Source organism: Bubalus kerabau, chromosome 8, assembly GCF_029407905.1.
Source record: "Bubalus kerabau isolate K-KA32 ecotype Philippines breed swamp buffalo chromosome 8, PCC_UOA_SB_1v2, whole genome shotgun sequence".
In the NCBI taxonomy this organism is placed as follows: domain Eukaryota; kingdom Metazoa; phylum Chordata; class Mammalia; order Artiodactyla; family Bovidae; genus Bubalus; species Bubalus kerabau.
The window spans coordinates 120,325,590-120,353,532 of NC_073631.1; the positions used below are offsets into that span (position 1 = coordinate 120,325,590).

Sequence of the window (27,943 nt, forward strand, 5' to 3'; positions counted from 1 at the left end):
AAAGGAAAAATTTTTTTCCAATAAGAGAATTTTGTAAAGACCGAAATAAATGGAAATTCGAAGGTGCCATGTTTGGTGAATATGGTGGATGAATCGGAACATCCCAGACAAGCTCTCACAGTTTTTGCCTGGTCATCACACATCAGAGAAACATGAGGTCTGAGTTATCTTGATGGAAGCGTTTGAGTTTTCTGTTGATTAATTCCGGGTGCTCTTCACACAGTGCTGCTTTCGGCTGGTCTAATCGGGAGGAGTGCTTGTTGGAATTAACCCTTTGGTCTTCCAGATGGAGCCACAACAGAGGACTCCCTTCCACCCCCTCCATACACACAGCACATTCTCTGGTGTGGTTGGTGGTTGTTCGTTTCACTTGCCCCCAAATCTCTTCTGTTCACTATTGTACAGTATCTTTTCATCACTGGTCACAGTTTGTTTTAAAAACAAAACGTTTTTTGTTACATTTCAGTACAGAACTGCATGTGAAAAAAAGATCAAGAAGGCTTTTTTCGCTTCACTTGTGTGGAACCCAAACATCAAAGTAATGAACACAGGCAAGCTGGTGCAACTCTCTCAGTGCTGGATCTGGATGTCCTTAGTGTGCCGGCTGCCTCACATGTGGTATAACGTTGACTGCTCTCAGCTAACGTCTCAATTTGCTCACTATCAACTTCAACTGGTCTACCCAGCCATGGGGCACCGTCCACAAGAAACCTCCAGCAGGAAACTCTGCAAACCACTTCTGGCACATTTGATCAGTCACTGCACCTTCTCCATACACTGTACAAAGCTCTCTTTTATTCCTTTTCAGTTGTGTTTTTACCTTTCTTGAAATAATTAAGCATAATATGCGAAGAATATTCCTTTGTTTCTTTCATCTTCAATATTAAAATGGCTACACAGAAATTCACCAATTTTGATAACTTTTTAAAAGAATACAAGCTGATAAGACAGCTGTCACAGAACAATCTAACAAAATTGTTCTGCATGAACTTCAAGTCAGTTAAGCGCTATTAGAGCCGTCTTACAGAAAAAACCAACAACCTTCTTGGCCAACCCAGTGTGAGTATAGGCATAGGTACACGTGTGTGTGTGTGTGTGTGTGTGTGTGTGCGCACGCAGGTGTGTGTATCTCAGTGACCTCACCCTTTTCCAGGTGGCCAGCAGCTGCTTGTCAGACATCTGTTCTGGATAATCTGCGATTGCAAACACACACCCCAGTAGGAAGCCTTCTTCTGGGACTAGAACAGAATCACACAAGGAAAATGAATCAGAGCCTGCGTGCTGTGAACGTGTGCATGGAACATGAGAAGGCGCACTCTGCAGAGCTCGACGTGAATCTATGAAGTTAGTCACGCCTGCCCATGACGTCTCCACCAGTCGAGGACCTCTGCAGAAGGCCCTCAAAAGCAGCAGCTGCTACAAATGGAGCTACTCGATCGCCCCCATCACGTGACTCAAACCCGGGCACCACCACGGAGTACGTCTGGGCACCGAGCGCTCCTTGCGGCAGCCCGCTGTTACAAGGACACCAGTGTTCACTTCAGGGTGGGGACGGAGGCCCAGAGCCGAGAAACCTAACAATTCCGAACTATGGTCCCCATTTTCTAACTATTTCTCGAGGCGAATCCTTAGCCTGACCTCAAACGCTCTCAGAGCAGGCACAAGGGTTTCGGGAGAGGGAAAGAAGGATGCATGTTACTAACTCTCCACCGCCGGGTCGTGTCCGAACAGCGGGGGCTGCGCCTGCGCCTGGGGCGGCGGGGGCTGCAGGGCCTGGGCTGGCGGGCCGGGCGGCTGGGCCGTCGGCGTCGGCTGCATCTGCTGCAGGCGCTGCAGGTGCTGGAGGTGCTGCTGCTGCAGGTGGGCGAGCTGCTGCTGCTGCAGGGGTGGCTGGGGGCGCTGCAGGGGCTGCTGGGGGAACTGGTGCGGGTGGGCCGGTGGCGGAGGGAACGGGTGCGGTGGGGGCGGGGGGTAGGGCTGCTGCGCCAGATGCTGCTGCTGGAGCTGCAGGAGCTGCTGCGGCTGCAGGTGCAGGATGGGCTGCGGTGCCGGGGCCGGCTCCGGGGCCACCTTCACTTGGCCGAGCAGCACCGCGCTCGCGGGGCCCTGCTGGCTGTGGTTCACCTGCTGCTCCAGCGTCTTCGTCGGCGCCGAGAGGGACTGCAGGATCTGGAAGCAGAGGTCAGGCAAGGGCGCGTCAACAGCTGCTGCCCTCACCTCACAGGCCCCTCAGAGAGCGGAGCACACACCCGACACGCCATGGGCTAACCCCCACCAGCAGGAGGCTTCAAACTCACCCGCCTCTCTCCCGTGCATACACACTGCCAGCTCAGTGAGGTGGACATGCTCGTACTTGAGACCTCTTCACCAAAACGTGGAACGGAGTAAGTAAAACGGGAGAGGCTACAGAACGGATGTGGGCAGATACACTCCCTAGAGTGGCTGACTCGCTCCAGAGCAGAAGGACTGGGGCTGCTGGTGGGGGGCTGTTCTGTCCCGCTGACCCCACAGTCCTGCTGCGAGCACGATACCCCGCCACACCCCACCTCCTCCGGGCCACACAGCCTGACCAAGCCTCCCTCCCACAGCTGCCGTTTCCCAACAAACAAAGGGTCCAGAGGACACCAAGACCCCACCTGCATGAAGGCATGGGACGCTGCAGCCCCAGACAGCAGCCGCCAGCCCGCCCCGTCCGCGGCCGCCCTGCTCCGCCACACACACGAGGGACAGGAGAGGCCCAGCCCCAGGTGTGTGCATGCGGGCAGCCCTCCCCAGCTCACAGCCCGTGCACACACACTGGACAGAAGGCCTCAGGCTGGAGCCCCCGCCGGCCACAGCATCCCCTGGGCTCGCCCCCTCCTCAGGACAGGCGTCGGCCAAGCACCCGACAAGCACCCAACAAGCTTCAGGAACCAGGGATATCACCTCGCAGAGCGTCACATCCCATGTTACTTTACTACCTGCTCAGCGCCGGACGTGACGAAAGAAACCTGTCTTACAATGAAGTTTCCCTACATGCTCAAAAGAAATTGGAAGCCAACTTCCTATGGTCAAGAAAAACAGTAACAAACAGATTTTACTAAAAGGCAATGCCAAAGAATGTTCAAACTACCACACACTTGCACGCATCTCACACGCTAGCAAAAGAGTGCTCAAAATTCTCCAAGCCAGGCTTCAACAGTACATGAACTGAGAACTTCCAGATGTTAAAGCTGAAGGCAGAAGAACCAGACATCAAACTGCCAACATCCGATGGATCATAGAAAAAGCAAGAGAATTCCAGAAAAACATCTACTTCTGCTTTATAGACTAGGCCAAAACCTCTGACTGTGTGATCACAACAAACTGGAAAATTCTTAAAGAGATGGGAACACCAGACCACCTGACCTGCCTCCTGAGAAACCTATATGCAGGTCAGGAAGCAACAGTTAGAACTGGACATGGAAGAATAGACTGGTTCCAAATAGGAAAAGGAGTATGTCAAAGCTGTATATTGGCACCCTGCTTATTTAACTTATATGCAGAGTACATCATGAGAAACGCTGGGCTGGATGAAGCACAAGCTGAAATCAAGATTGCCGGGAGAAATATCAATAACCTCAGATATGCAGATGACACCACCCTTATGGCAGAAAGTGAAGAGGAACTAAAAAGCCTCTTGATGAAAGTGAAGGAGAGTGAAAAAGTTGGCTCAAAGCTCAACATTCAGAAAACGAAGATCATGGCATCCGGTCCCATCACTTCATGGGAAATAGATGGGGAAACAGTGGAAACACTGACAGACTACTTTTTTGGCTCCAAAATCACTGCAGATGGTGACTGCAGCCATGAAATCAAAAGATGCTTGCTCCTTGGAAGAAAAGCTACAAAAAGCCTAGACAGTGTATTAAAAAGCAGAGAAACTACTTTACTGACAAAGGCCCGTATAGCCAAAGCTATGGTTTTTCCAGTAGTCATGTATGTTTGTAAAAGTTGGACTATAAAGAAAGGTGAGGGCCAAAAAACTGTTGCTTTTGAACTGTGGTGTTGGAGAAGACTCTTGGACTGCAAGGCGATCCAACCAGTCCATCCTAAAGGAAATTGGTACTGAATATTCATTGGAAGGACTGATGCTGAAGCTGAAGCTCCAATACTTTGGCCACCTGACTGAAGAACTGACTCACTGGGAAACACCCTGATGCTGGGAAAGATTGAGGGCAAAAGGAGAAGGGAACAACAGAGGATAAGATGGTTAGGTAGCATTACTAACTCAGTGGACATGAGTTTGAGCTAGCTTCGGGAGTAGGTGATGGACAGGGAAGCCTGGCGTGCTGCAGACCATGGGGTTGCAAAGAGTCGGACACGACTGAGCGACTGAACTAAACTGAAAAGTCAACCAATACAACCAATCCCTATTTTTGTATCCCTGTCATTTAAGTAAAACTCTGGAAATTCAACTTTAACATAAACCAAAGTTATAAAAAAATCTCAAATATGTTTTTAACATACATCTTTCACTTAAACAGACTCCAAAACATAAACATTATGTAATTTGCAAGAGTAACAGGCCTTGGATTCAGTGATGAAACAAATTAAAACTGAAATAAGTTAAACTCAAGAGTTTGAGTACATCTGTCTTAAAAATCACCCTACAGGTAAGAGGAGAATCTCCGGGCACTCTGAAAACTTCGCAGTTGAGCTCTGAGCAGAAAAAGCAGATTTAAATACATTTTTAAGTAACAGGATAACTCTTTTCTCTACGCAAGTATTAAAAAATACCCAGTCAAGTGGGACAGAAATGAAGCCCACCACAGACCCAGCCGAGCAGAGAAAAGCACTTGGGATGCTGACCCTGCAGAGAAGCAGGCAGGAGTGGGCGGGGGCCAGGAGCCCACACAGAGGACACACGCTGGTCCCGTACCTGGGGGGCAGGGGGGGCTTCAGGGAGGTTATTACCACTTTACAGCCTTGGGGACCATTAGAATGGGCGTCCCTTGTAGCTAGCTCAGTTAGTAAAGAATCCGCCTGCAATGCAGGAGACCCTGGTTCGGTTCCTGGGTCAGGAAGATCCCCTGGTGAAGGGATAGGCTACCCACTATGGTATTCTTGCCTGGAGAATCCCATGGACTGCAGCCTGCCAGGCTCTTCTGTTCACGGGGTCGCAAGAGTCAGGCACGAGTTAGCGACTACACCACCACCACCGTTAGAATGTAACCTGTGTGCATGCATTGCTTCCCCTCAGCAGCAGCAGCCCGCGCGGACCCGACAGCCTGCCCGTCTGCCGTCAGCAACAGGGCTCCCGAGGGGCTCCCGAGGGCGGCATCTGAAGGAGCCGGCGCGCCTGGGGCAGGCGGAGAGGCAGGCGAGGGCCCAGCCGGCCTGAGGTGGGCGCCGCCCGGAGGGCCTGCACCTGCCCGCCCGCCACCGAGAGGCCCGGGAGTGCCGTCCCCGGCCACCAGACGTTGTGTCCAGCTTTCCAATCTGCGTCTGGCTGGAAACCCGCCTGAGTCCACCTGAGCGAGCGTGTGGCGTGCCGCACTGCAGACTGCAGTTTTCGGGGCACGCCAAGTCTGGACGCCGCTCTGTGCTGTCACCGTCCTTATTTAAGTTCCTGACGCTGAGCGCCACATTTGACATACACACGCACAGCTCCCAACCACCAGAAACGCGCAAGTTCAGCAGGAGTCTGATGGCTGCTGTCTTTCCCAACCTCCTGATCTAATTTTAAACTAAATCTTCTAACTTTCAAAGATTCCTTTTCTCCACATCTAGCAGTGCGATGTCCCAATGCTCCGACACTAAGAGCTCTGCGAAGGTCTCCAAAGGCTTCCGGCCAGTATCACAGCCCTGCCCTGGTGAGCATGGATCCCTACCCCACCCACACCGCGGGCGGAGCGAGACTGTCTTCCTTGGAGGTCGTACCTGCAGGACGACTGGCGGGAAGGCAGACGTGTGCCCCGCCATGAACTGAGCATTTCCAGGTCCTCACCGTGGGCCACACCCCACCGCCCACCGCGCACACTCTGCCAACACCCCAGGGTAGGGTGCCCCCTCACCCTGGCTCCTAACCAGCTCCAGCACGTGTCCGGAACCTCGCATCCATGTCGGGACACTCGGCCAAGTCCCTGACCCCATGTCCCCCCCACACTACCCCTAAGCCTGGCCGGGGCCACCCCTCCAGCGTCTCAAGGACCAGGTACTATCCACTTGTCACTGTTTACCCCAAGACAAGGAGGCAGGGAGGGACACTTCTTACACACTTTTAACCAACAGGACTCTCAAACTATCCCCCCGTGGCCTCCCCACCACAGAAGCCAAGGCCCCGCCTGCCAGGCCCCTCCAGTCCTCAGGACACGGCCGAGTCAGTCTGCTCGGGGTCTGAGGGCTGCCCCCCACCCAGAACTCGCTTTCAGCTCTGCCAGGGCCACCTGGGGTTAAGTGCCTGACCTAAGGAGCCTCCCCAGCCAGCGGCTGGTACAAGACCTGGCACCACCGTCCAGACACCCACATCGTGGGGAGCCCTTCTGCTCAGACCTGTCTTCGCCCTGCCTGTCTTCTGCACCTGAGAGGGGCTGGGCTCCTCGTCCTCACTCACCACCTTTTCTCCAGGGACCCCCCCCCGCCACACACACAGGGACCCCCCCACACACAGGGACCGCCCCCCCCCACACACACACAGGGGGACCCACATACACAGGGACACACACACACAGGGACCCCCATACACACACATAGGGACACACATACATCTCAACTGCCTTCTTTTTGTCCTGAATGGAAAAACAGCTACTAAAGTGTTTAAGGTCCATTCTGTACAGCAGACTCCCATCACAAAACTGTCAAGTAAAACTGAGGCTTCTTCAATCAATGAGCAAACCATGCCATGCCCTCTATTGACCCACAGCTCGTGGTAAACACCAAGGCACAGCGGGCAGCCTCAGGCTTTCCTCTGGTGCCACCGTCGGGGCAGCCTGGCCGCGGGGCATATGCCGCTCAGCGGGGTCAGGGCCTGTCACTGTTCTCGTTGGGAGTCCGCAACACTGAACACACGCGTGTGCAGACACAAAGACTGCAGAACACGCCCTCGGGCAAAGAAACCCTGCTTGTATGTTAACTGTTCTGAAGAAGCAGAAAATAATCGGATATCCTAAGATGACTGAAATCGGACATTTACATTTCTGTCTCTAAGAGTGACTTACGTGCGCCACGTTGGAGGGGCGGCTGGACATCTGCTGGATGTCGGCGTTGTTCGTGATGTTCCTCAGCGTCCGCATGGCCGGACTCCAGGCGGCCATCACCTCGGGCCTCTCGGGGCCCTGCAGGCTCTGTCCCGGAGCCAGCAAGCTTCCACGGACCTCGGGCGGCAGGATGCCCCCAGGGACAGGTGGCACGTTGGCACACAGGTTAATCAGCCCGGGCTCCTTGCCGGGGGGCAGCCGGCGCTTCACCCCCGCCAGCTGGGGGACCTCCGCTGGGGTCCAGTTTAAGTTCCTCTCTTGCTTCTCCGGCGAGGAGTCAGAGGAGTCGTCGAACATCAGCTCCCCTTTGGACTTCTCAGCGCTCGACTTGGGTGAGAACGGCGGCTCGCCGGAGGGGGAGCCCTCCTGAGAGCTGGCCGGGCTGGACTTCCCGTCAGTGCTGCCCTCGTTCGGGGAGTCCGGCTCCTCATTGCCCGCCCCTTCCTCCTCTTCCTCTTCCTCCTCCTCCTCCTCGTAGACGATGAGGCGGGGGTGATAAAGGGCTTCGTCCTTCCTGGTCTTCTCGGAGATGCAATCCAGGACCCAGTCGGGGGTCACAATCTTAATACTGGCTCTCCTCAAAGCACACTCGTATTTCTCCTGTGGGTGAAGCACAGACACACACAGAAACAAGCTGCGGGGTTTATCAGATCTCCTAGAATCACGGACGCAAAGCAAGAACTCTAGGAAGACAAAAGTCAACTCCTGTTGTGGCCACTTCACCCACAGGAACCACTCAGACCCCTTCAGACAGGAGACAAGAAGAACCACGTATCAGGGGTCACAGGACGCCGTCGCATGTGCCAACAGCAGTCTGAAAAGACTGTGCTTCAATTCTTGTTTACAAACGCAACTTCTGACAACACGCAGCGCCAGGACTCCCGTGAGACGCTCAAGAGTGAAAGGCGTGTCTGCCGTCCAGCGTGGTAATCACCAAGAGCCGCTCGGAGCCGTGCTGCGGTGGGCAGAGCGCCCAGGACCACAGGCAGTCACGGGGCGTGAGGACACCGCTCCACCAGGCACCGGCGTGCACCAAGCTCGTTCCGCTATAAACACAAAGCCGCAATGATTCTGACCCCACGAGGCTTCCGACTGAGCTCTGCACAGAAGTCAAACAGGCGACGGGACTATGACGGAAGCCAGCGCCAAGCCGCGTGGGCCGCGGGCAGGGAGGCCCGGCGGGGTCTGTGGGCAGCGAGCGGGGGCGCCTGGCAGGAGGACGCTCCTAGGGGACAGGGCAAAGCGGAAGGCACGCCCGAGGGAAGAGAGACGAAGGAAACGCTACGCGAGAGCAATGTGATAGAGCAGCTTTAAGTGAACCCGTTCGTAAACGTGGCTCGGTGAACCGACCGAGTCCGACCCGCCTGTGCTAAAGCCTCGGCTAACAGCCATTCTCGGGAAAACACGTTATTTGGGGCCATAAACTACACCCACTTCCGGCTGCACGCCAGGGCCAGGGGCGGGCTGGAGGACCCGAGGACCCTCCCCAGCTCCGCCTTCCGCCTTCAGTGGAGTGGAGCATGTACACCCGGAAACCAGCTCCCTCCGCCGAACACTGAGCAACATTCCCTGTGTTTTGGCCGTTATTAAATTCCTCCATTTGTCTCAATTTAATACATTTTAAAAATCCAAGAATACAGAAAACAGTTTCATCATGCCATTTATGTATTTTCTCCATAAATTGATCAAAAATGAAAAAAATTAAAAGTGCCATTTAGTTTTGTGTATATAGTCAGCTAGCTCAGTTGGTAAAGAATCCACCTGCAATGCAGGAGACCCCGGTTCGATTCCTGGGTCGGGAAGATCCCCTGGAGAATGCATAGGCTACCCACTCCAGTATTCTTCCGCTTCCCTTGTGGCTCAGCTGGTAAAGAATCCACCTGCAATGCAGGAGACCTGGGTTTGGTCCCTGGGTTGAGAAGATACCCTGGAGAAGGGAAAGGCTACCCAGTCCAGTATTCTGGCCTGGAGGATTCCATGGACACAACTGAGCGACTTTCACTTTCAGCTGGTCTGACAAATCCACTCGATTCATATACTGCCTCCAACTGTAATGTGACCTTTTACAAGTATTCTCTCGTAGTTTTAAAACTTATAAACATTTCATTCCCCTTAAACTAGCTACCTAAAATCAAAGGATTTATTTTCAGCTATAAACCAGTTCATAGAAAATAAAAAAAACCCTATACTCTAATCAAAGCATACTACTTATCTCTTAAATTGTCATATAAGATACAACTTTTTACTTAAGTAGACTTTAAGATTAGCCCCAAATTTTCAGAGCTTCTCCTTGGATTATGTGGCTTACTACGTTAAAGCACACTCACCAGCTCACAGCTCACTTTCTCGTCAGAGAATGAGCACTCTGAACGGTACACATCCACGGGCTGCCCTGCTTCCCGGGGCCCAGGGAAAGGGACCCTCCTGGCAGGTGGGTCTCTCTGCTTCCACGCCCCCTCACCCCAGACCCGCACGCCCACCTCCCACTCAGTGAGTTAGTGCACTCGGGTAAGACACACGTGGTGTTGATTCAGACTGAGGGCAATAAAAAATATGGAGGTAACGACTGACACGGGAACAGTAACTTGTCAAAAGACCTTCCTACTATGAACACACTATACTTCATTCTCAAAGTGCTAAATAACTGTCCATGGGAGGAGAAAAGCTCGGCCTCCACGCGAGAGCGGTGCTCGCACCTCATGAGGCTGCGGCAGAAACCCCGGGTTCCCCACCCCAGCAGGTCCTGTTTCACTCGGTCTGGGGCGCGCGGGAGGCCAGCCTGCAGCCCTAACACGTCCTGCGGGGCTGCGCTGCTGACCTGCACCCCACTTGGGAACCTCAATCCCCACAGCCCCACCCGTGCTTAGAGAAGAGCCCTGGGCTCGAGCAGATCAACACCGCTTAAATATTTCAGGTTATTAAGAAGGACAGTACACTGAGAACTGCTCCAAATGCATGTTTATAATTATACTCAGTATGACCCTTTGTAAAAATTGTAAAGAGCACTAACACACATTTTCACAAAATTGAAGTTTTAGTCGATGTGAAAGGAAACCTAAAGATTAAAAAATCTGTCCAATCTTTGTATTTAAAAGTTACATCCGGTTCAAAGTAAAATTCGTCATCTCCCATCCTTTGTGGAATGAAGCTGTTTTACAAGTGACATAAACTCACATTATCAGCTTTTGCAAACAGAATCCAGTTAATTTAAAAGAAGTTCAAAGAAGACATGCGATGACTGGAAATGCTTAGAAGACATTTAAAAGGAGAACGTACATGGGTCGCTTACCCCCTTTGGCTCGGGAACAACCAGGTGCGTGCACTTCCTGTTGAGGTTCAGCTGGCAGCCGCCCCCGTGGAAGGTGAGCATCGCCCACAGGGCGCTTCGGTCCTCAGGCGACACCTGGCAGGAACCAGAAATCATACTTCCATCACACTCACCGACTTGCCTGCCCACGCTATGTGACATCATAACCACTGTGCTCATCTACTTTTTTCCTTCTTAAATGAAATTAACCTAAGCATATTAGTGGGAAAAAGCGATGAGCTTTCACCTATGTGCTTGTTACAGTAAACTTTTACTTCTATCTTAAGTTTTATAAACATCACCTTTTTTGCCTTGTCACCAAGTAAAACTAAAAAATACTTACGTCTACACTCTAGGGGCTGAGTGGAGGATTACTTCATTACATACCGAAATGACAGGGACACAGAACTAGTACCCCACACTCCATCTTCCAACTCTGTCATTTTTTAAAATGTTTCAATACAGTAGTATAAAGATCATATTCAAGGGATTCCTTAAGAATTAATGGATAACAAATAAATGCTTATTATGAAATGAATTAAAAATAAAAGACAAAAATACAGTGGCGTATAAGCTCAGGGGAAAACATAATTACCAAGCACACAGAAAATGAGGCAAGCATAAAAGGCGTAATTCCTATGCTTGCGCACGCAAGTGATGAAGCTGAGACGCAGATGCGATGGCTTATGCTGTGACAGAGGCTTTCACTCCAGAACCAACAGCTCCATTTATTGCCTGCCTACTATGTGCCAGGAACTGTGCCAGGGGCTCCTCGTCCCTGCGACCCAGCAGAGGACGCACGAACTCACAGAAGTCAAAGCTGATCATTGTAAAACCTAGGTCTGCCTAAGCCCAGGCCTGACTCCAAACTGTGCTTCCCACTGCTCTAGACTGCTTCGCTAAGGGCAGGTCCTACTAAAAACAATTTCTAAAAAATAAAACTTTATCATCTGAAAGTCAAAAGAAACATTTAAGGAAAACAAAGGTGTTAATTCTAAGATAATCACTGAAGTCAATTTTAGGTAACTTACTATAAATTGTGAATTATAGTTAAGAATTCTGAACTTTGTCTCAAGCTAATTTTTTTTAAGTTTAACAAAATTTTTCTTTTTAACTGTCATTATTCAGATTGCCGAAAATCTAACATCCTGTATCTACTCTCTATTTTACAAATATTTCTAGAAATTATTTTGCATTCCATACTACTCTGTGAATACTAACAAGAACACATTAATTTTACAAAGTCACCTTAAAATCATTATTTTGTATGTCTTTAGTCAGTGACACATTTCAGGAGACTTGATCAGAAGGTGTTATTTTTAATAGTGACTTCCACAAAAACATATCCTGCAGCATTTGGTGGTGAGATTTAATTACATGATAAAACATACAACTCTAATAAATCGTTATGTAATCTTTATTACAAATGAAATAAAAACCGCAATCTAGACGTGGCTTTATTATTTTTAGTTCACTGACTAGTCCTCCACCCTACGGCCTGGACCCTGGCTGGGTTTCAACAGAGCATAGCAAGCTGCTGTGGAAAGAACACTGCATGGGGGAGGCAAGGCCCTGCATGGACCAAGCCCCCAAACTCTAACTTGTATCCACTTGGAAAACTTCCTGGAATCAGAGTCTTCATCAACCTGTGTTTGCATTAAGTGACTTGAACGTATTTGCACCAGCTCATCCAGTGAATCTCTAACAGTGTGATGGAGAATGCTCTTTCCACACGAAACTGCTAACAATAGCTACCTGGTGGTGACGGGGTCATGGGGACATTTTAATTTTCATTTTTATACTTTTCTGTATTTTCCAAATTTTCAAAAGCATTTATAACTGGGGAAAAAAATGCTCTTCTTTTTTAAAACAGCAATCTTCCTAAACTAATCTATCAGCTCAGCTAAAAGAGCCTGGACGTCTCCTTGACCCATCGGGCTCAGATCTGAGCGCTTCCAGAGTGTCTCGGGCAACCCCCCTCCACCCCGACCTGTGCACGGCTGCCCCCTCACTGTGCCCCCGCCCAGGCGGCTGGCCCTGACCCTGGGCCACTACTCTCTCAGCTCAGCACCCCTGGCCCCTGCACTCCCACAGCAAGCTGCCCTCAAGGGGCACTGAGCCCCCTCCACCCTGAGCAGAGGGTGCTCCTCGCCGCGCCCCCGTGGGAAAGGGCCTCCCTCTGCACCAGGACGGCCCCCTCTCCAGGTCTCCCGCCCAGACACTCCTGGGGTGCAGCTCCATGAGCCCCTCTTCGTCCCTCTTGCGCACGAGCTCTCAGCCCGCCGACCAGGGAGGAGCGCCTCGGGTGCGAGGCCTGTCCTGACCTCAGAACCTCGGCTGGGGCCTAGTACAGTGCGAGGCACAGGGTAGGCAGTCAAGAAATTCTTTGTTGATTGAGATACAGATGGAAAGGGCCTCCCAGAGTGCAGTCAGGCCCTGGCAGGCTCTCACACACAGGGACCTGCCCACCACCTACCCAGCACACGACAACCGCGGCCGCAGCCTGCGTCAACACTGGCTCGGGAGAAGGCGGGTGATGTCTGTGCTTCCCAACTTCTGCCGGCACAAGCGCCCTTCCCTACCTCTCCCTGGAGCGCTCTGGAAGACTCCAACAAGAGCTCCAGCGTCTCAACACCCTGACGGGAAAAGACAGAAGGTCACTGAGAACCGCCAACAACAGTCCCTCCGCGGCGGTGGAGCCCCGCCTGCCTGCCTGCCTGCCTGCGTGTGCGTGTGCCCGTGCTGCAGAGGCTGCTCGGGGCAGGTTACCCGTGCTGACCCCATCCCCGGTGCCACCCACACCCTGCGCCCCCACCTGAGGGGAACCTGCCTCCCGCTTCACAAAGCACCCGCACAGGCGTGGTGGGCGGGGCCTGCAGCTGCACGCTGGACAGACACGTGTTATCCATCTCACAACTGAGTGAGCGAGTGTCAGCAGCCAGAGTTAGCGTCCCCAGCGTGCTCTGAGTTTCCTCACTCTTGGCTGAGCCATCGACTCCGACGAAGCACAGCTGCCTTGGCCACAAATGGCGGACGGTGAGAGTAAGTGCAGCGAGCGATGGACCCACAAAAACCAGCTCCATCACAGTGACGCTCACACGAAGGGTCTGGGGTCTGAACGGCACACCTGATCAATCTGCTTCAGGGCCATAAAACCCTTGTCAGCCATCTCGCTAAATCCGCTGTTTTGTCCACCAGGGCCCCAGCCACCCCCCACAGTGAAGTGCACACCTGGACAAGCCCCCCAGCCGGGCCACCTCCCTGACACCCGCCCGTCGACCCCAGATGCCTCTCAGGTTCTTCCTGGGGTCCCCGGTCTCCCCCATGCTGACCTCACCTGTAGCTTTCTCAACCCAGAGCTGGAGGTGCACACAGACCCCCAAGCCCGCATGCAGCCGCAGCCAGCCCCCTGCCCGCAGCACTGAGCCGGGCAGAGGGACTCAAGCTGACACTCCATGTGTCCCCCTACTGGCCCCAGCGATGAAACCATGCGGGGCCTGACCCCCTGGCTCCTAGAGCTGCCCCGCCCGCCCGCCCGCCTCCGCTAGTGTCTCTGCTCACTCTGAAGCCTCCTGTCTCCCCACTCAAGGGTGTCTTCCTGAGCCTGCGCCTCCCTCCACCCTCCTCTGCAAGGATGCACTTCTCAGCCTTCACGCAAGTCCCAGGTCCCTGCGCTTGGACAGTACTGGGTTTCAGGCTGACTTCATCTCTTCCCCTCTGCAGCCCAGGCCCAGCGATGCTCCTAACTTGGGAAAGGAAGTCACCCGGCCGTGCCCTTCTGTGGAACACCCACCAGAGGCCCACTGTGAGCATCGGCTCCTCTTCCTTTGTGCCCCCACCTTTCCTTACGCAGACCCTCCAACTCCCGTCCACCCACTCCTCAGGTCTGTGCTGTCTTCAGGGACACGGTGCTAACCTGGGTTCCAGTGCCCGTCTCACCCCATCCCCACCCCGCCCACTGTTCCTGCTCAGGGCTCTCAGATCAGTTTCACCTACAGGAATGCAAGTGATTTTTAACTTGTTTGCTTTCTTCCTGTGTTTTCCAAATGTCCTCATGTAAACATCTGCAATCAAGACTCAATACGTAAGAAACTAAGGAGGGAAGCAGGCACCTCATGGAGCTCCCTCCCGCACCCAGGTTTCCGCCCCCTGTGTCTCCGAGCTCTCCTCTCCACCCCAGCAGGCAGCCCCGCTCTGAGGCCTCTGAGGCCGGCGCCCTCACAGTGCTCGGAGCCCCCACCTCCCCTCTGCTCTCCCCTCCAGCTCCACCTGCTCCACCCACTGTGCCGTGGCCTCGCAGACCTCACCACATCCACCCGGGCTGTCCGGACCCTGCCATCCACACGGCCCCGCCTTCTCTAAGCTCACAGGTGACCCCTGCGGCCCAGCCACGTGCACCGACCCTCACACACCGAGTGTACTGACTACGTATAACCCGCTGCATATGCCAAAACCTTTGTCAAACGTAACTGCGTTTCTATTTCCCCAAGACTAGAAGGCTCTCCAGTGTCAAACTCAGATCCCTGATTTAAAACCCTGTCATCGCCTCATATTCACAGTGCTCATATTCTAATCAATGAATAATCTTATTTATTTTTCCAAGTCAGGTCTGCTAAAGACCATGTCACTATGACCTTGACCCTTGAAAACAGCCACAGGACTCCCTGCCTCGGCCTCTTCCTCTCTTGTCTGGACAGTGGGCTCTGAATCATGAACCCAGAGATCCAATCAGTACAAATATAATTAAATACAAATTTTACATTTTAGCCACAGTATATTTTGTTTACGCATGAGGAGTAACAGTAATAAAATGTTTTCATTTTAAAAACTTTCCTGATGCTTGTTATAAATTTGGAACATACAGAGAAGTATAAAGAAAACAATAAAAACTGCATGCAACCACAGTACCCATTGTAAAAAGGTTTTCATTTTAGCCGATTTTAAAAATCATCATCATATAAATTTACATTTATTACAAAGATGTGAAAAACACTGAAAAACACAAATACCAACAAACTTTCTATTCTTAAGGAAAAAAGCCAACTTTTCAAGGATCTCTATTAAATCGATATAGCAAAAACAAAAAAGAGAGGATTTTATAATTTTAAAGAACTTCCAGAATTTACAAAAAAACACAGAATCAGTCGACATACTGCCTGGGCAGAGAAGGGGCCGTGGAGGCACCACCTGTACAAAAGCTTGGGTCTGGCTGACAATCAACGCACTAAACTGATGCCGCCCGGCTCCACAGGCTTCTGTTACAAAGCTGTAAGAAGGCACAATTCTAACCAAAGTCCTTTCAGTCTCACCTAACATCCTGGACACCCTGTTCTCGAAGACCTCCTCAGAGATGGCGAGACCCAAAGTGTCAACATAAGAGCCTCAGACGGAATGAGGTCCTCAGGCTACAGAAACAGATCGGGCTAACCAAGCCTCCTCCTGCCCAGTGGCTGCGCCTGACCCCAAGGAAGCTCGACCACCACCAGCCTGACCTTTCATAAAAGCTGTTTACAGACTGAGGGTTTCCGGCTGGGGACTGAGAGGACAGACCGGGACGGAACGACGCTGAACGTGCACCGCTCCAAAATCCATCAATGCCAACGTCTTGGTCCCCCTTCAGATGTTTCTTTTTTCCCGGATATTTCTTACATATTTTATTTGGTTGATGTAATACTGTACATAACTATGTTATATCCTGCTTTGTCCCCCATTTAAAAAATTACCCATGTGTCTGCATACGTTTATAAAACAAAATTCAAAACTGGCTAGATAGCTGGATTATTATGTATTAATAATGGACCAGAATAGTTTCTTAAACATTTCCAAATCGTGGATGATCTGCTTATTTCCAATTTTACCCTCTCATAAATAATGCTGCCTTTATGCATCAATCTGCCGTTATCTCTATCAATTTGGGATAAACGTCTAAACACACGAGACCTGCAAGGAAAACAACTGAGTCTCCTCTGGCTCTGACATGGCCTGACTTTTCTAGAAAACTGCTCACCGATCTGCACTCCTGTGGGGGGCGGGGAAGCCTGGCTACAGCTCGGCCAGCACTGAATACACTGTCACACATTTGCGACGCAGACAATCTTATCTCAGTGCTATTAACGGGCACACAAAGTGTATCAAATGTTTTGCTGTACTTATCTGAAATTCCTCTTCATAGAAACGTTTCACTGGTCTGCATGAGCCTCTTACGAGAAAAAACTCTGCTTTTATTTCTGAATGGAGTCTCCTTGTCACCTTTTAATTTCACTTTTAACATGTTTTCATACTCAAGTTTTAAATCTCTGTAATTCTTTAGATTAGAAAGACCATTTTCACCCATTAAAGCTTTGAATCTTAAGACTGGGTATGAATGTTTAAATAATTGTTGTAAGCTCATACTGAATATGGAGTTTAGTTAAGCAACACTGGTTTACAAATACAACATATGTCCAATCATATAAAAATTCAGAACTGTTACGTAAATAACACAAGAGGAACTGTGCCACACTTACCTGAGAGAGGCAGGCTGTGATTCCAAAAAAAATCTGACACGACTCTGGAGAAAAACCATTTACTCTGTTGCACACATATTAAGAGTCCAATGAAATGACACCAGTGCAACCTCTACTCCACCAAGAGACAGCTCCGACCTGCCCGTGCGGACACCACCCACCTTCTGCTTCCCACTCAATCCCGTTAGCAAAGAGGCAGACTTAAGCTGGCCGAAGAAGAGCGCAGGGCAGGCGGGAGAAGCACCCAACTACACACAGACAGAGACACACACACACACACACACACACACACAGCCACATGTGGCCCGGCATTATCCCAAAAGAACGCTGGAAGTCTTGAGCTATTTTAGCATGATTACTCCTGTTGCCTAGAAGAATCTTTCAGAGGAACCCAAGGTCTAGTTTTAGCACCATCATACTCTGTGAACTTGGGCAAGACAACTGAGCTTCAGCTTTCCCTTCACTAAAACAAGGATTAGAATATGTATGTAATTCCCAAGGTCTGTCCCAATTCTGAAGCTCTGGCTCTTAAAACTCCATCAACTGGGACTTCCCTGGTGGTCCAGTGGCTGAGACTCCGCATTCTCAATGCAGGGGGCCCCGGGTTCGATCCCTGGTCAGGGAACTGGATCCCACACGCCACAGCTAAAGATCCTGTGTGCTGGAACAAAGACCCAGCACAGCCAAATAAATAAATAAATATTAAAAAAAAAAACCCTCCATCAACATATTCTTTGAGCGCTCACAGCATGCAGCCCCGGGCACAGGCCTCTCTGTCAGCAGACATGACCTCCAGGGCCTGAACTTCACAGTCTGTTCAAAGCTAACATGACTTTTTAAGGAATCTGGAGTGTCTGGACCTCGAATGGGTTACAGCGTTACTTCTGCGTGCTGAGCCAGCGCGCAACGCAGGGGCAGCTTCCTGGGTGCAGAAATGCAGTCCTGGCAACCCTCTGCCTGCTGTGTGTGCACGTGTGGGAGGCGGCGTGTGTGTGTTCCAGTCACACTAGGGAAACACGCAGTGCAGGGCAGCCCCCTGGGGCAGGAACGCGGGCCTGGCAGTCCTGTCTGCAGAACTAGGCCCCGAGCAGACCCTCCACATTAAGGGTGGAATTAATGTAGAAATGGATTAATATACTTCCATCCAACGTAATAAAAAGAACAACACCGCATGATATAAAACTAAAGCTGTCCTGATGTTCGCTTTGCCCATCTACTCTTCAAATAGTTCGTGACTGGGTTCATAGAGACTGAGAATTTTAGCAACAGTCCATCTAACCAGACACCACAGAAGCCAGCTGTTCCAAAGACAACAGAACTGAGGTCTAGACTGCCTGGGTCCTAAAGCCAATTTGTGGGACGAGAACTTGTGCCTCAGGCCCAGGCTACAGCTGCCTCCACACAGCTGGCCCCCCGCCCCCAGGGGGAACGACAAGGATCCGAACAGACGCCTGGATACAGGAGGGACAGAGCAGGACACACACGACCTCCCGACTCACACGTCAGCGCAGAAGTGAGGCGCGCTTGAGTCTTGGACCCAGAGTCACCCCCTCCCTCCCTCCTTCCCCAAAAAGGATACGGGAGAAGAGCTCCACACTGAACGGACAAGATCACCCAAGAAGGCTGAAAAAGAACACAAAGTGCAAATCAAAACACAGTTCCGGTTCCCATTCAAAACGCACCATGCGCCCAGTGCTGCTCCTGGAAATGAAAGGCTGTGTTATCACCAGTGGTACAGCATCCAGACTGCAGTCCCAGCTCTCAAGCATCAGGGTCAAATATTAGCTATTAGTCCCCAAGGGGAAAAGCCCACCTGTGCAATGAAATGCTACCGGCTCTTTAAAAGCTTATATACATGATATTTTACATGTTTCAATGCCATTCTCCCAAATCTTCCCACCCTCTCCCTCTCTCTCAGAGTCCATAAGACTGTTCTATACATCAGTGTCTCTTTTGCTGTCTCGTACACAGGGTTATTGTTACCATCTTTCTAAATTCCATATATATGCGTTAGTATACTGTATTGGTGTGGTGTGGGGAGGGAGGAGGGAGGAGGGTTCAGGATGGGGAACACATGTATACCTGTGGCGGATTCATTTTGATATTTGGCAAAACTAATACAATTATGTAAAGTTTAAAAAATAAAATTAAATTTAAAAAAATAAAAATAAAAAATAAAATGGCAAAAAAAATTAAAAAAAAAAAAAAAAAGCTTATATATACAGAAGCTTCTATTCCAGGCTTCCACGCTTGCTCAGTCGCTCCAGGTGTGTCCGACTCTCTGGGCTGCTGCGTAAGCCTCTCGTCCAGCTAGAAGCTGTCTTCACAACTGGAGCCTTACCCTACCCACGTGCCAGGCACACATGGCCCCTCCAAGTCTCCTCTGGAGTCCGGAGTCCTGGCTGGTCTAAAGGTGGGAGTTTTGGGGTTTTTCTTCAGGAGGTCAAGGAGATACAATGTTTGTAAATCACATGAGGCCTTTCTGTCTGCTGATCTTTCTATGAACCACAAAACACATTACTTACTACCTTTTTGGGTAAATTATATTTTTGAATAATCATCTTACTTTGACATTTAATTCTGAAAATCACATTAACCATTATTCTGGTAGGTCTGCTTCACAGAATTACTGTGAAAAAACACACAGCAGCCGGCTGACTTCAGAAACCTCAGCTGCTTGTACGACACTCACGTCTAATATACCACAGACACCTTGAGAGAACCTCAGAAATCCGAGTGCCCTCTCCTTCTACGCCAGGTAACATCAGCAATTCCTCAGCATAAGTCTACATATGTGTGACATCTGTGATGTGAGTCACTTCACACTGATTTCACCACTTCACCAAAGTTGTGGCTCTGTGGCTGAGCCACCAAGCAGGAAGGGGTGTGTAACGTCGTCCGTGACTCTGGTCCTGGGGAGACTCCAGTGATGGGAGGGAGCCGGCCTCCCAGGAACCCCCAAAAGGCTCCGCCTCCCGCTCCATTCGGCATCTCAGCTGCGACCCCAAAGCCCTCAGCAGCCAACACGTGTGGTGCGCCAGGTGTCCTTCCTGAGACCAGTTCCCCAGCCGCCCTGGGTCCACAGCAGGAGGATACGGCAGAAGACCAGGTCAACACCCTGACACGTGACTCACATGGGCGGGCCAGAGGAGCTGGCACCGGGGACTGGCACCTTACCACTCTGCCCGCAGCAGTCACACCGAAAGCTGCCCCTGGCGGCTGCAGGAGGGGAAAGGACAGGTGCACTGAAAAACTGCTGGGCTGGCTGCTTCAAAGTCATCATAAACAGACTCACCCCAACCCCTCATCCAGGTAAGTCTAGATAAGACACTGCAGCTAAGGAGGAGAACACACTCGTACCAAAGCACAAGTGGAGCTAGAAAAGCACAGTAACAGGGAGCTGTTTATCCCCAAAGCAAGCAACAATATACAAAATAAAGCCACTGCAAGTCAGCAGAATTAACGCTTCCAACGAGGCCTCCAAGGCCACTGGGGAAAGCATTTCCACAAAACAAAAGGTTTAAAAACTCTTGGTGCCAGGCTTCCCTGGTGGCTCAGTGGTGAAGCATCTGCCTGCCAACACAGGAAACATGGGTTCGATCCCTGGTCCAGGACAATCCCACATGTTGCAGAGCACCTAAGGCTCTGCACCACGACTACTGAGACTCCGCTTTAGAGCCCAGGAGCCACGGCTACTGAGCAGAGCCACAACTACTGAGCCCAGAGCCACGGCTGCTGAGGCTCCATTCTAGAGCCCAGGAGCCAAGGCTCCTGAGCCTCCGCTCTAAAGCCCAAGAGCCATGACTACTGAGCGTCCGTTCTAGAACCCAGGAGCCACGGCTACTGAGCCCAGAGCCACGACTACTGAACCCAGAGCCACAGCTACTAAGCCTCTGTTCTAGAGCCCAGAGCCACGACTACTGAACCTCCGCTCCAGAGCCCAGAGCCACAACTACTGAGCCTCTGCTCTAAAGTTCAGAGCCATGATTACTAAGCCCAGAGCCACGACTACTGAACCTCCGCTCCAGAGCCCAGAGCCATGACTACTGAGCCAGAGCCATGACTACTGAACCTCTACTCCAGAGCCCAGAACCATGACTACTGAGCCTCCGCTCCAGAGCCACGACCACCGAGCCTCCGCTCTAGAGCCCAGGAGCCACGACTACTGAGCCCAGAGCCATGACCACTAAGCCTCTGCTCCAGAGCCGAGAGCCACGACTACTGAGCCCAGAGCCATGACCACTAAGCCTCTGCTCCAGAGCCAAGAGCCACAACCATCGAGCCTCCACTCCAGAGCCCAGAGCCACGACCACCAAGCTTCCACTCCAGAGCCCAGAGCCATGACCACCGAGCCTCCGCTCCAGAGCCCAGAGCCACAACCACTGAGCCTCTGCTCCAGAGCCCAGAGCCACAACCACTGAGCCTCCGCTCCAGAGCCACGACTACTGAGCCTCTGTTCTAGAGTCCAGAGCCATGACCACCGAGCCTCCGCTCTACAGAGCCCAGAGCCACAACCACCAAACCCCCCGCTCTAGAGCCCAGGGCCACGATTACTGAGCCTCTGCTCTAGAGCCCAAAGCCACGACCACCGAGCCTCCGCTCTAGAGCCCAGAGCCACGACCACCGAGCCTCCGCTCTAGAGCCCAGAGCCACAACCACCGAGCCTCCGCTCTAGAGCCCAGGGCCACAGCTCCTGAGCCTCCGCTCTAAAGCTCAAGAGCCACGACTACTGAGCCCAGAGCCACGACTACTGAACCCAAAGCCACGGCTACTAAGCCTCTGTTCTAGAGCCCAGAGCCACGACTACTGAACCTCTGCTCCAGAGCCCAGAGCCACGACTACTGAGCCTCTGCTCTAAAGTTCAGAGCCATGATTACTAAGCCCAGAGCCACGACTCCTGAGCCTCTGCTCTAGAGCCCCGGGCACCAGGCCCCACGTTCAGCTGAGTGCAGCCAGCAGCCTGGCAGCGCACCAAGCGGGTCAGACGAGGACTGAGCCTACCGCGCTGTCCTGGAGTGAGCGCAGACCACTGCACTGCTCTGGAAGACTCCTCCACCCTGTCCCCACACTGCAGCCCTGGATAGCGCAGTGCACCACGAGGTAAAGGCAGGCTGGCGCACTGAGAGGGAGAGTGAGCAGCGTGCCCGGCAGCAGAGGGGATGAGACGCGGGGCCATGGTCAGCCGACTGGGACACGATGGCCGCGCTGCGACTGCGTGATGGCTACTTCTGGGCAGCCGCGTGGTGGACACCCTTCCTGGGAAAGCGACCTCCGGGAGGGATGTGCTGATGGGCTCAGGAATTCAGCAGCGCCCAGTCACCAGCCCGCACTCCCCTCAGAGCTGGTGCTGGTGGGCGGGACAGAGGACCAGGTCCCCCAGGATCCACCCCCCAACCCCCCAGGGTCTCTGTGCTGAAATGCGGACTTACTGCCATCTGCCTCCCTTTTTTTGTTTACATTCCTGTTTGGGCCGTTTGTATATAAATAATAATATGTATATTTACAATACATATTATCTTACATAACAATTTCATTTCAGGGTAATAAACGGGGTACTACAAAATATTTGCTACAAAAGGGGCTTGATGGGGTCGCCAGACTTAAGCACTGCTGTAACTGGGCTGGGGAAAAGGACCCTGGCACCCCAAATTTGTTACCAAGGGGTTGCCCTTTGAAGGGTCATGAAGAGTCCACACAGTCTACCTGGAGCCACCATTGACAACAGGCTGCAGGCTACTATGGGGGAGATGAGGTTCGGTCCCCACAGCCATGGAAGGATGGACGCAGAGCAGGGCCCCAGGGCGCCTGGTGCCGGAGGCAGGTCCACTATTCCAAGGCGGCACAGGGGAAGCGGGCAAGACACCTGTGACATCAGTCTTCACGAAGGACCAGGTGGAGTGAGCCCGCTGGCCAGGCAGAAAGACGCGGCCAGCCAGAACGACTGCTGTGCTTCAACACCGCAAAGCAACCGCGTGTGGTTCTGACACGCAGCAGCTGCGGGAGGGCCTGGCGGGCAAGGACCCTCCTGTGAGACAGACCTGCCTGCAGGCCCACTCTCCCAAGTCGGGCTTCTGCGCCTGCGAGGCAGCGTTCAGGGCCTGCATGCTGGTGAGGCAGACGGCCGCAGCGCAAGCCGGCCTGCAGGCTGCCCGCCACAGCACTCGCCCCCAACTGCCAGGCTCTCGGTATTAAGCTACAGCAACCTCCGCAGTGATTTTAAGATAACACATGCAACAGCGTGAAAAAGAGAAAAACAAAAAAAGTGGAATAAAACCATTTCAAAACAAATGCCTAATATGAAACTGAAGGATCAAAATTACGAACCTAAATTTCAAAAACCCACATTTAACAGCAGTTGGTTCGACCCTCAGCAGCAACAGAGCAACAGGACGCAGATCAACAAGCTCCAAGCTTTCGGCCACCGGCACACGCTCCGCTTTCTAGAGCGAACGGCCCACAGCTCTCAAGCTGGGCAGTGGAAGCGAGAGCTACAGGGAACAACCAGATGCTACCGGGGGACAATGAGACCAGTGGCCACCGTGACCCTTGTCGGAAAACAGCGAACAGCAGACCTGCCTGCCTGGACACCAGGGCCCCTGGCCGCTGTGGGTGCGAGGGAGCCCTGCTCCAGGTGTGTCTTGGGGAGTCAATCCAGCTTCCGAGCAGAATTCACCAGCGTCATCTGCGTCAAGACAGCACATCCACTGCCTTCAACATGCTCTCTTGACTTAGAGAACTTCCAGCCCATGGCAAACGGGCTCACGGTAGCAGCTGCACGAGCTGCAGCGAGGAGGCCCGGGCCTTCTGCCGGCTGACGCCTCGGAGGCGTCCAAGTGCTGCAAGTGCTCCCCACCCAGACGGGAGCCTGAGCCAACAGCCTGAGAAGAGCCGCACAGAAGCTTCAGCGCGCCGCTTTCAAGACACACGACCAAGGGTGTAAAACGGGGCAGATTTACCACCCACCTTGACGACAGGCAAGTCAAAGACCTCGCGGGCCTCTCCCACCTCTGGATTGTCCCCATCTTCCGAGATGATGTGCGAAGCGAGCGCGTTGTACGACACTTCCTTCGCTTTCCCGGCTTTCAGAAGCTGAATAACCTACAAAAAGCACACGAGTTACAATGGAACACGCCGCATTTCAATGCATACCAGTGATCATGAACCATGAAAATCCTAATAAACATCCACCACGTTCTCCACAGAGGATTAATACCTGCCACCAAGTCATCTGCAAGGAAACCTACAGGGACGACAAAACGCAGCAAGTCTTGACTCACTGACAGGGAAGCACAGAGCTCCTGTGACCGAGGTAGTGGACAGTGTCCCTCTTGAAGACAGAAGGACTGACAGACAAGGTGAGCACGAAGGGCGAACAACCGACACACAGCGTCTCAACAGAAAGGCGCGGGGACAGGCAGTTCTGATAAATGGAGAAGTTCCGCAAGAGGCGCTGTAGGAGCCGCATCTCAAGGAGCTTAAAGGCGTCGGCCACGCAGAAACACAGTCAGCGTGCGGAGAGGGCGGCATGCGACACGCCGGGCAGAACACAGACCAGACCATTGACAGTGTGGCACAGATGCTGCGCCTTTGTATTTTACCCCAAAATAAAATAGAGTGTCTTCTGAAAGAGAGGCTGAGGGGCAGGCGGTCAGCAGGGAAGACCATGATCAGACACGACAGGAAGACCGCCGCCAGTGGAAGGACAGGTCTACACTGCGGGAGTGAAGGCAGGACAGGCATTAAGAAGCACCTGCGATAACTCAGGTGAAAGAGGCAGGTTACCGAACTGGACAGGAAAATGATGCAAGGGAATTGGCAAGACTTGGTGACTGAGGGGGCGTGTGCAAGAAACTGCGACACCACAGCACAGCTCCCAAGCACCACTACGAGCTGACGGGGGAAAGAAAGTTTTAGTTTAGGGCACGGCTTCCTCTGGTGCCACTGTACGATTTAGGAGGACACACAGCGCATCGAGGACAGCAGGGTCCCACCCGAGTAAAGCCATCTGTGTAGACAGAGATGGGGGCAAAGCTCTGAGCCAGCAAGATCCCAGAGCACAGGGGGGCGGAAACGGAGGCCGGGTGGGCGCAGAGGCTGGAGGGCAGGTGGAGGCCGCTGGTCAGGTCTGAGCAGCACACCGCAAGCTCCAGGTGGTGAGAGCACCCATGTGTGGTCGTGAACTAGAAGTTCATCTGACACAAGTGAACTCCTGGAATCCACATTTTAAGATTCAGAGAATCAACCATCTTTCAGAAAACAGTTTCAGACCTCAGTGGTTGCAAGGACATTTTTAAGCCCTTAGACTTGATTCACAGTTGAGTAAGCATGGCTCCAGTTCAGCTTCCTCCAGGTTTTAAGTAATATTTGCTTCAGTTCTGGTCAGTCTTAAAATGAACCAGAGGATAGGCGGCAGAGGGGAGAGGGACAGCAGGCAGTGAGGAAAGAGCACCCAAGCTGGAAGGGAGAAGCCTCCACCCTGCTACAGGCACTTACTTTCACCTCTTTGAGTTCACCACCTGTTTATCCAAGTCAAAGCCTCTACTTCAGAGTTAGAGGGGAGAAAGGATCCACCTTGGGGGCTGCCAAGCATTTAGTTACTAGAACACCAACTCACAAGCCTCTAAGAAGGCCAAGACCCATCAGCCTGCCGCAGCTCTTCTGCCTCCAGTTTATCTATTAAGTCCCCCTCTCTACTCGGGAGGCCCAGGCCTCAGTTCTCCACGCTCAGCACTCACAGCCAAGGCGACACCCAGGCGATGTAACTGTACAGACACAACTTTAGGGAAGAGAACACCTGGAGACCCAACTACAGTCCATTCCTACAGTGGAAGCATAAAATGCGGACATTCAAACAGATGCAATACTTTAGGAGAGGACAGGAGAGGACCGAGCTGCAGACCTGCGAGCTGAGGGGCGGGGGGCTGCCACCCGGGGGCGGCTAACTGTCCCCTGAGCACCCCGGGACCCGCGCCCCTACTGGCTTCACCCTGTCGAAGGTCCCACCCCGGACCCACCCGTCAGCCCGGGCTGCCGCGGGAGGGTGTCCCAGTCCGGACTCCGCCCACGAAGGAGCGGAGAGAGGGGGTGGGGTGGGGGGAAGCCGGCGAGGCGCCGCGCGACCGCAGGCAGGGGGGTCGCCCCACGGAGAGGGGACGGGGATACCCGGCGCTGGGCTCTCCGCGAAGAACCTATCCACGTGCCCACTTTCCTCCGAGTCTGGGCACGGGCCCCCCACCGAGCGCCCGCCGCGGGACGCCGCAGACGCGCCCCACGTCCCCTCCTGGGGTCCCCCCAAGCCCCTGGTGCCCTCCCGCGGGGGCTGCAGACTCCGGTGCCCGCTCCGTCCCCTCCGGCCTTGCTCTCCGCACAGCCGGACTCGCGGGCTCCCCGGGACTCGGACGCGCGCGCGGGGGGCGCGGGGACTCGGAGGGGTGGAGGCGGAGTACCTGCGGGTCGAGGTCGCCCACCGCGTAGTACTTGACCTCCTTGAACATCTCCTCGGGGACGCGGGGCACCTGGCCCGACATGGTCGCGGCAGCCCCGAGGCTCCGCAGAGGCGGCTCCCGCCCGGCCCCGCGGGGCCCGCTCCCCAACGGCGCAGCAGGCGCGCGGCTCCGGCTCCGGCACTACAAGTCGGACCCTCGGCGCCCCCGCCCTCGGCGCCGCTGGAGCGCGGGAGCCGCGCGCGTCCCGTGGGCCGCACCATCCCGCCGGCCGTCGAGGGGGAGCCGAGGGCCGGGGGCCGCTCGGCCGGCGCCGCCCGGAGCTCTCCGCCGCGGCCCCCGGGTCGGGGGGCGCTCAGCGCGGCGGGCCACCCGCCGCGGAGCGCAGGACGCAGGGCGGCCGCAGCCCCTGGGGGAGCTCGGGGGTCGTGGGGAGACGCGCCCCCCCCGGCGGGTTGCAGTGGGCCGGCCCCGGGGAGGACGGCAGCGCGGCGGGCCCTCCCGTCGGCCCGCGCGGCCGCACGCGCTGCGCATGCGCGCGCCGGGGGCGGGGCCCGGGCGAGCGCAGCGCCGCCGGCGGCCGCCCAGCGGGGACTTGAGGTGACGGTCTGGAGCGGAGTGGAGGTGGGGGAGGGGGAGGCCCGGGCTGGAGGGCGGGGACCGAGCGCAGCGGGCTGCTGGAGGCGCGCCGGTCCCGCGGGCGCGGGCACTGAGCTTCTCCCCATCGCCCGAGCCGGCTCCTGCCCGGGGACCCTGTGAGGTCGGAACCAGCCCCGCTCTCCTCACTCCGGGCGCCGCTGACGACACCTGGCGCGACGCGCGCCCGCGCTGTGACGTAATCGGGCGGCGCCCGGAGAGCAGCGCTCGGGCGTACCTGCGCAGGGTGGGAGCGGAGTGGGGCGGCCGGCGGGACCCCCGCGTCCCCCGGGGCTTACGCCGCGGCCGGGGCCTGGGGGTGGAAAGGCACGTGAGGGAGGCCCGCTGGTGCTCCCTGCTAAGCGGAAAGCCGTTCGGTTCAGTCGCTCAGTCGTGTCCGACCCTGCGACCCCATGGACCGCAGCACGCCAGGCCTCCCTGTCCATCACCAACTCCCGAAGTTTACTCAAACTCATATCCATCGAGTGGGTGATGCCATCCAGCCATCTCGTTCTCTATCGTGAAGTAAATGTTAATGGAATTGGTCGGGGAAAAAAAAAAAAACTTTTCAGAATGACTGTGGCAGCCTCATTTCTGAGGCTATCACTTTTTAGTCTGCGATCAGACACAAGTTCTGAAAGTGAGTTGTGGTTAGTTCATTGACCAGGACGCAGTACCCAGGACACTGGCTCTGTTTAATCAGCAGACACGCCTTTGATTGTCTGTGCACTCGTTATGTGTGTAATAAGTGGTTTTTGTATGGGCAGGAAGTAAGCACATTGTGTGTTAATGGCTCAGTCATGTCCGCCTCTTTGCCACCCCGTGGACTGTAGC

The 27,943-nt window shown here is 53.7% G+C and overlaps 1 protein-coding gene across 4 annotated transcripts in view; it reads right to left on the minus strand.

Moving 5' to 3' along the window:
• PAXIP1 (PAX interacting protein 1) overlaps positions 1 to 26,847 on the minus strand; it is a 40,504-nt gene extending 13,657 nt beyond the window's left edge. The window contains exons 1-8 of one of the 4 annotated variants that reach the window (XR_008718187.1): positions 26,477 to 26,847; positions 23,994 to 24,128; positions 18,610 to 18,653; positions 17,031 to 17,094; positions 10,507 to 10,620; positions 7,179 to 7,817; positions 1,704 to 2,169; positions 1,144 to 1,238 (exon numbers count right to left, since the gene is read on the minus strand). Coding sequence is in view for 3 of the 4 variants with exons in the window: in XM_055591350.1 (XP_055447325.1) it covers positions 1,144 to 1,238; positions 1,704 to 2,169; positions 7,179 to 7,817; positions 10,507 to 10,620; positions 17,031 to 17,094; positions 18,610 to 18,653; positions 23,994 to 24,128; positions 26,477 to 26,557 (1,638 nt within the window). In the remaining variant the exon portion in view is untranslated. Of the gene's footprint in view, positions 1 to 1,143; positions 1,239 to 1,703; positions 2,170 to 7,178; positions 7,818 to 10,506; positions 10,621 to 13,000; positions 13,110 to 17,030; positions 17,095 to 18,609; positions 18,654 to 23,993; positions 24,129 to 26,476 lie in introns of those variants that run through there. The other 3 variants (XM_055591350.1, XM_055591351.1, XM_055591352.1) reach the window with 3 other exon arrangements.
• Positions 26,848 to 27,943: the final 1,096 nt, after the last annotated feature.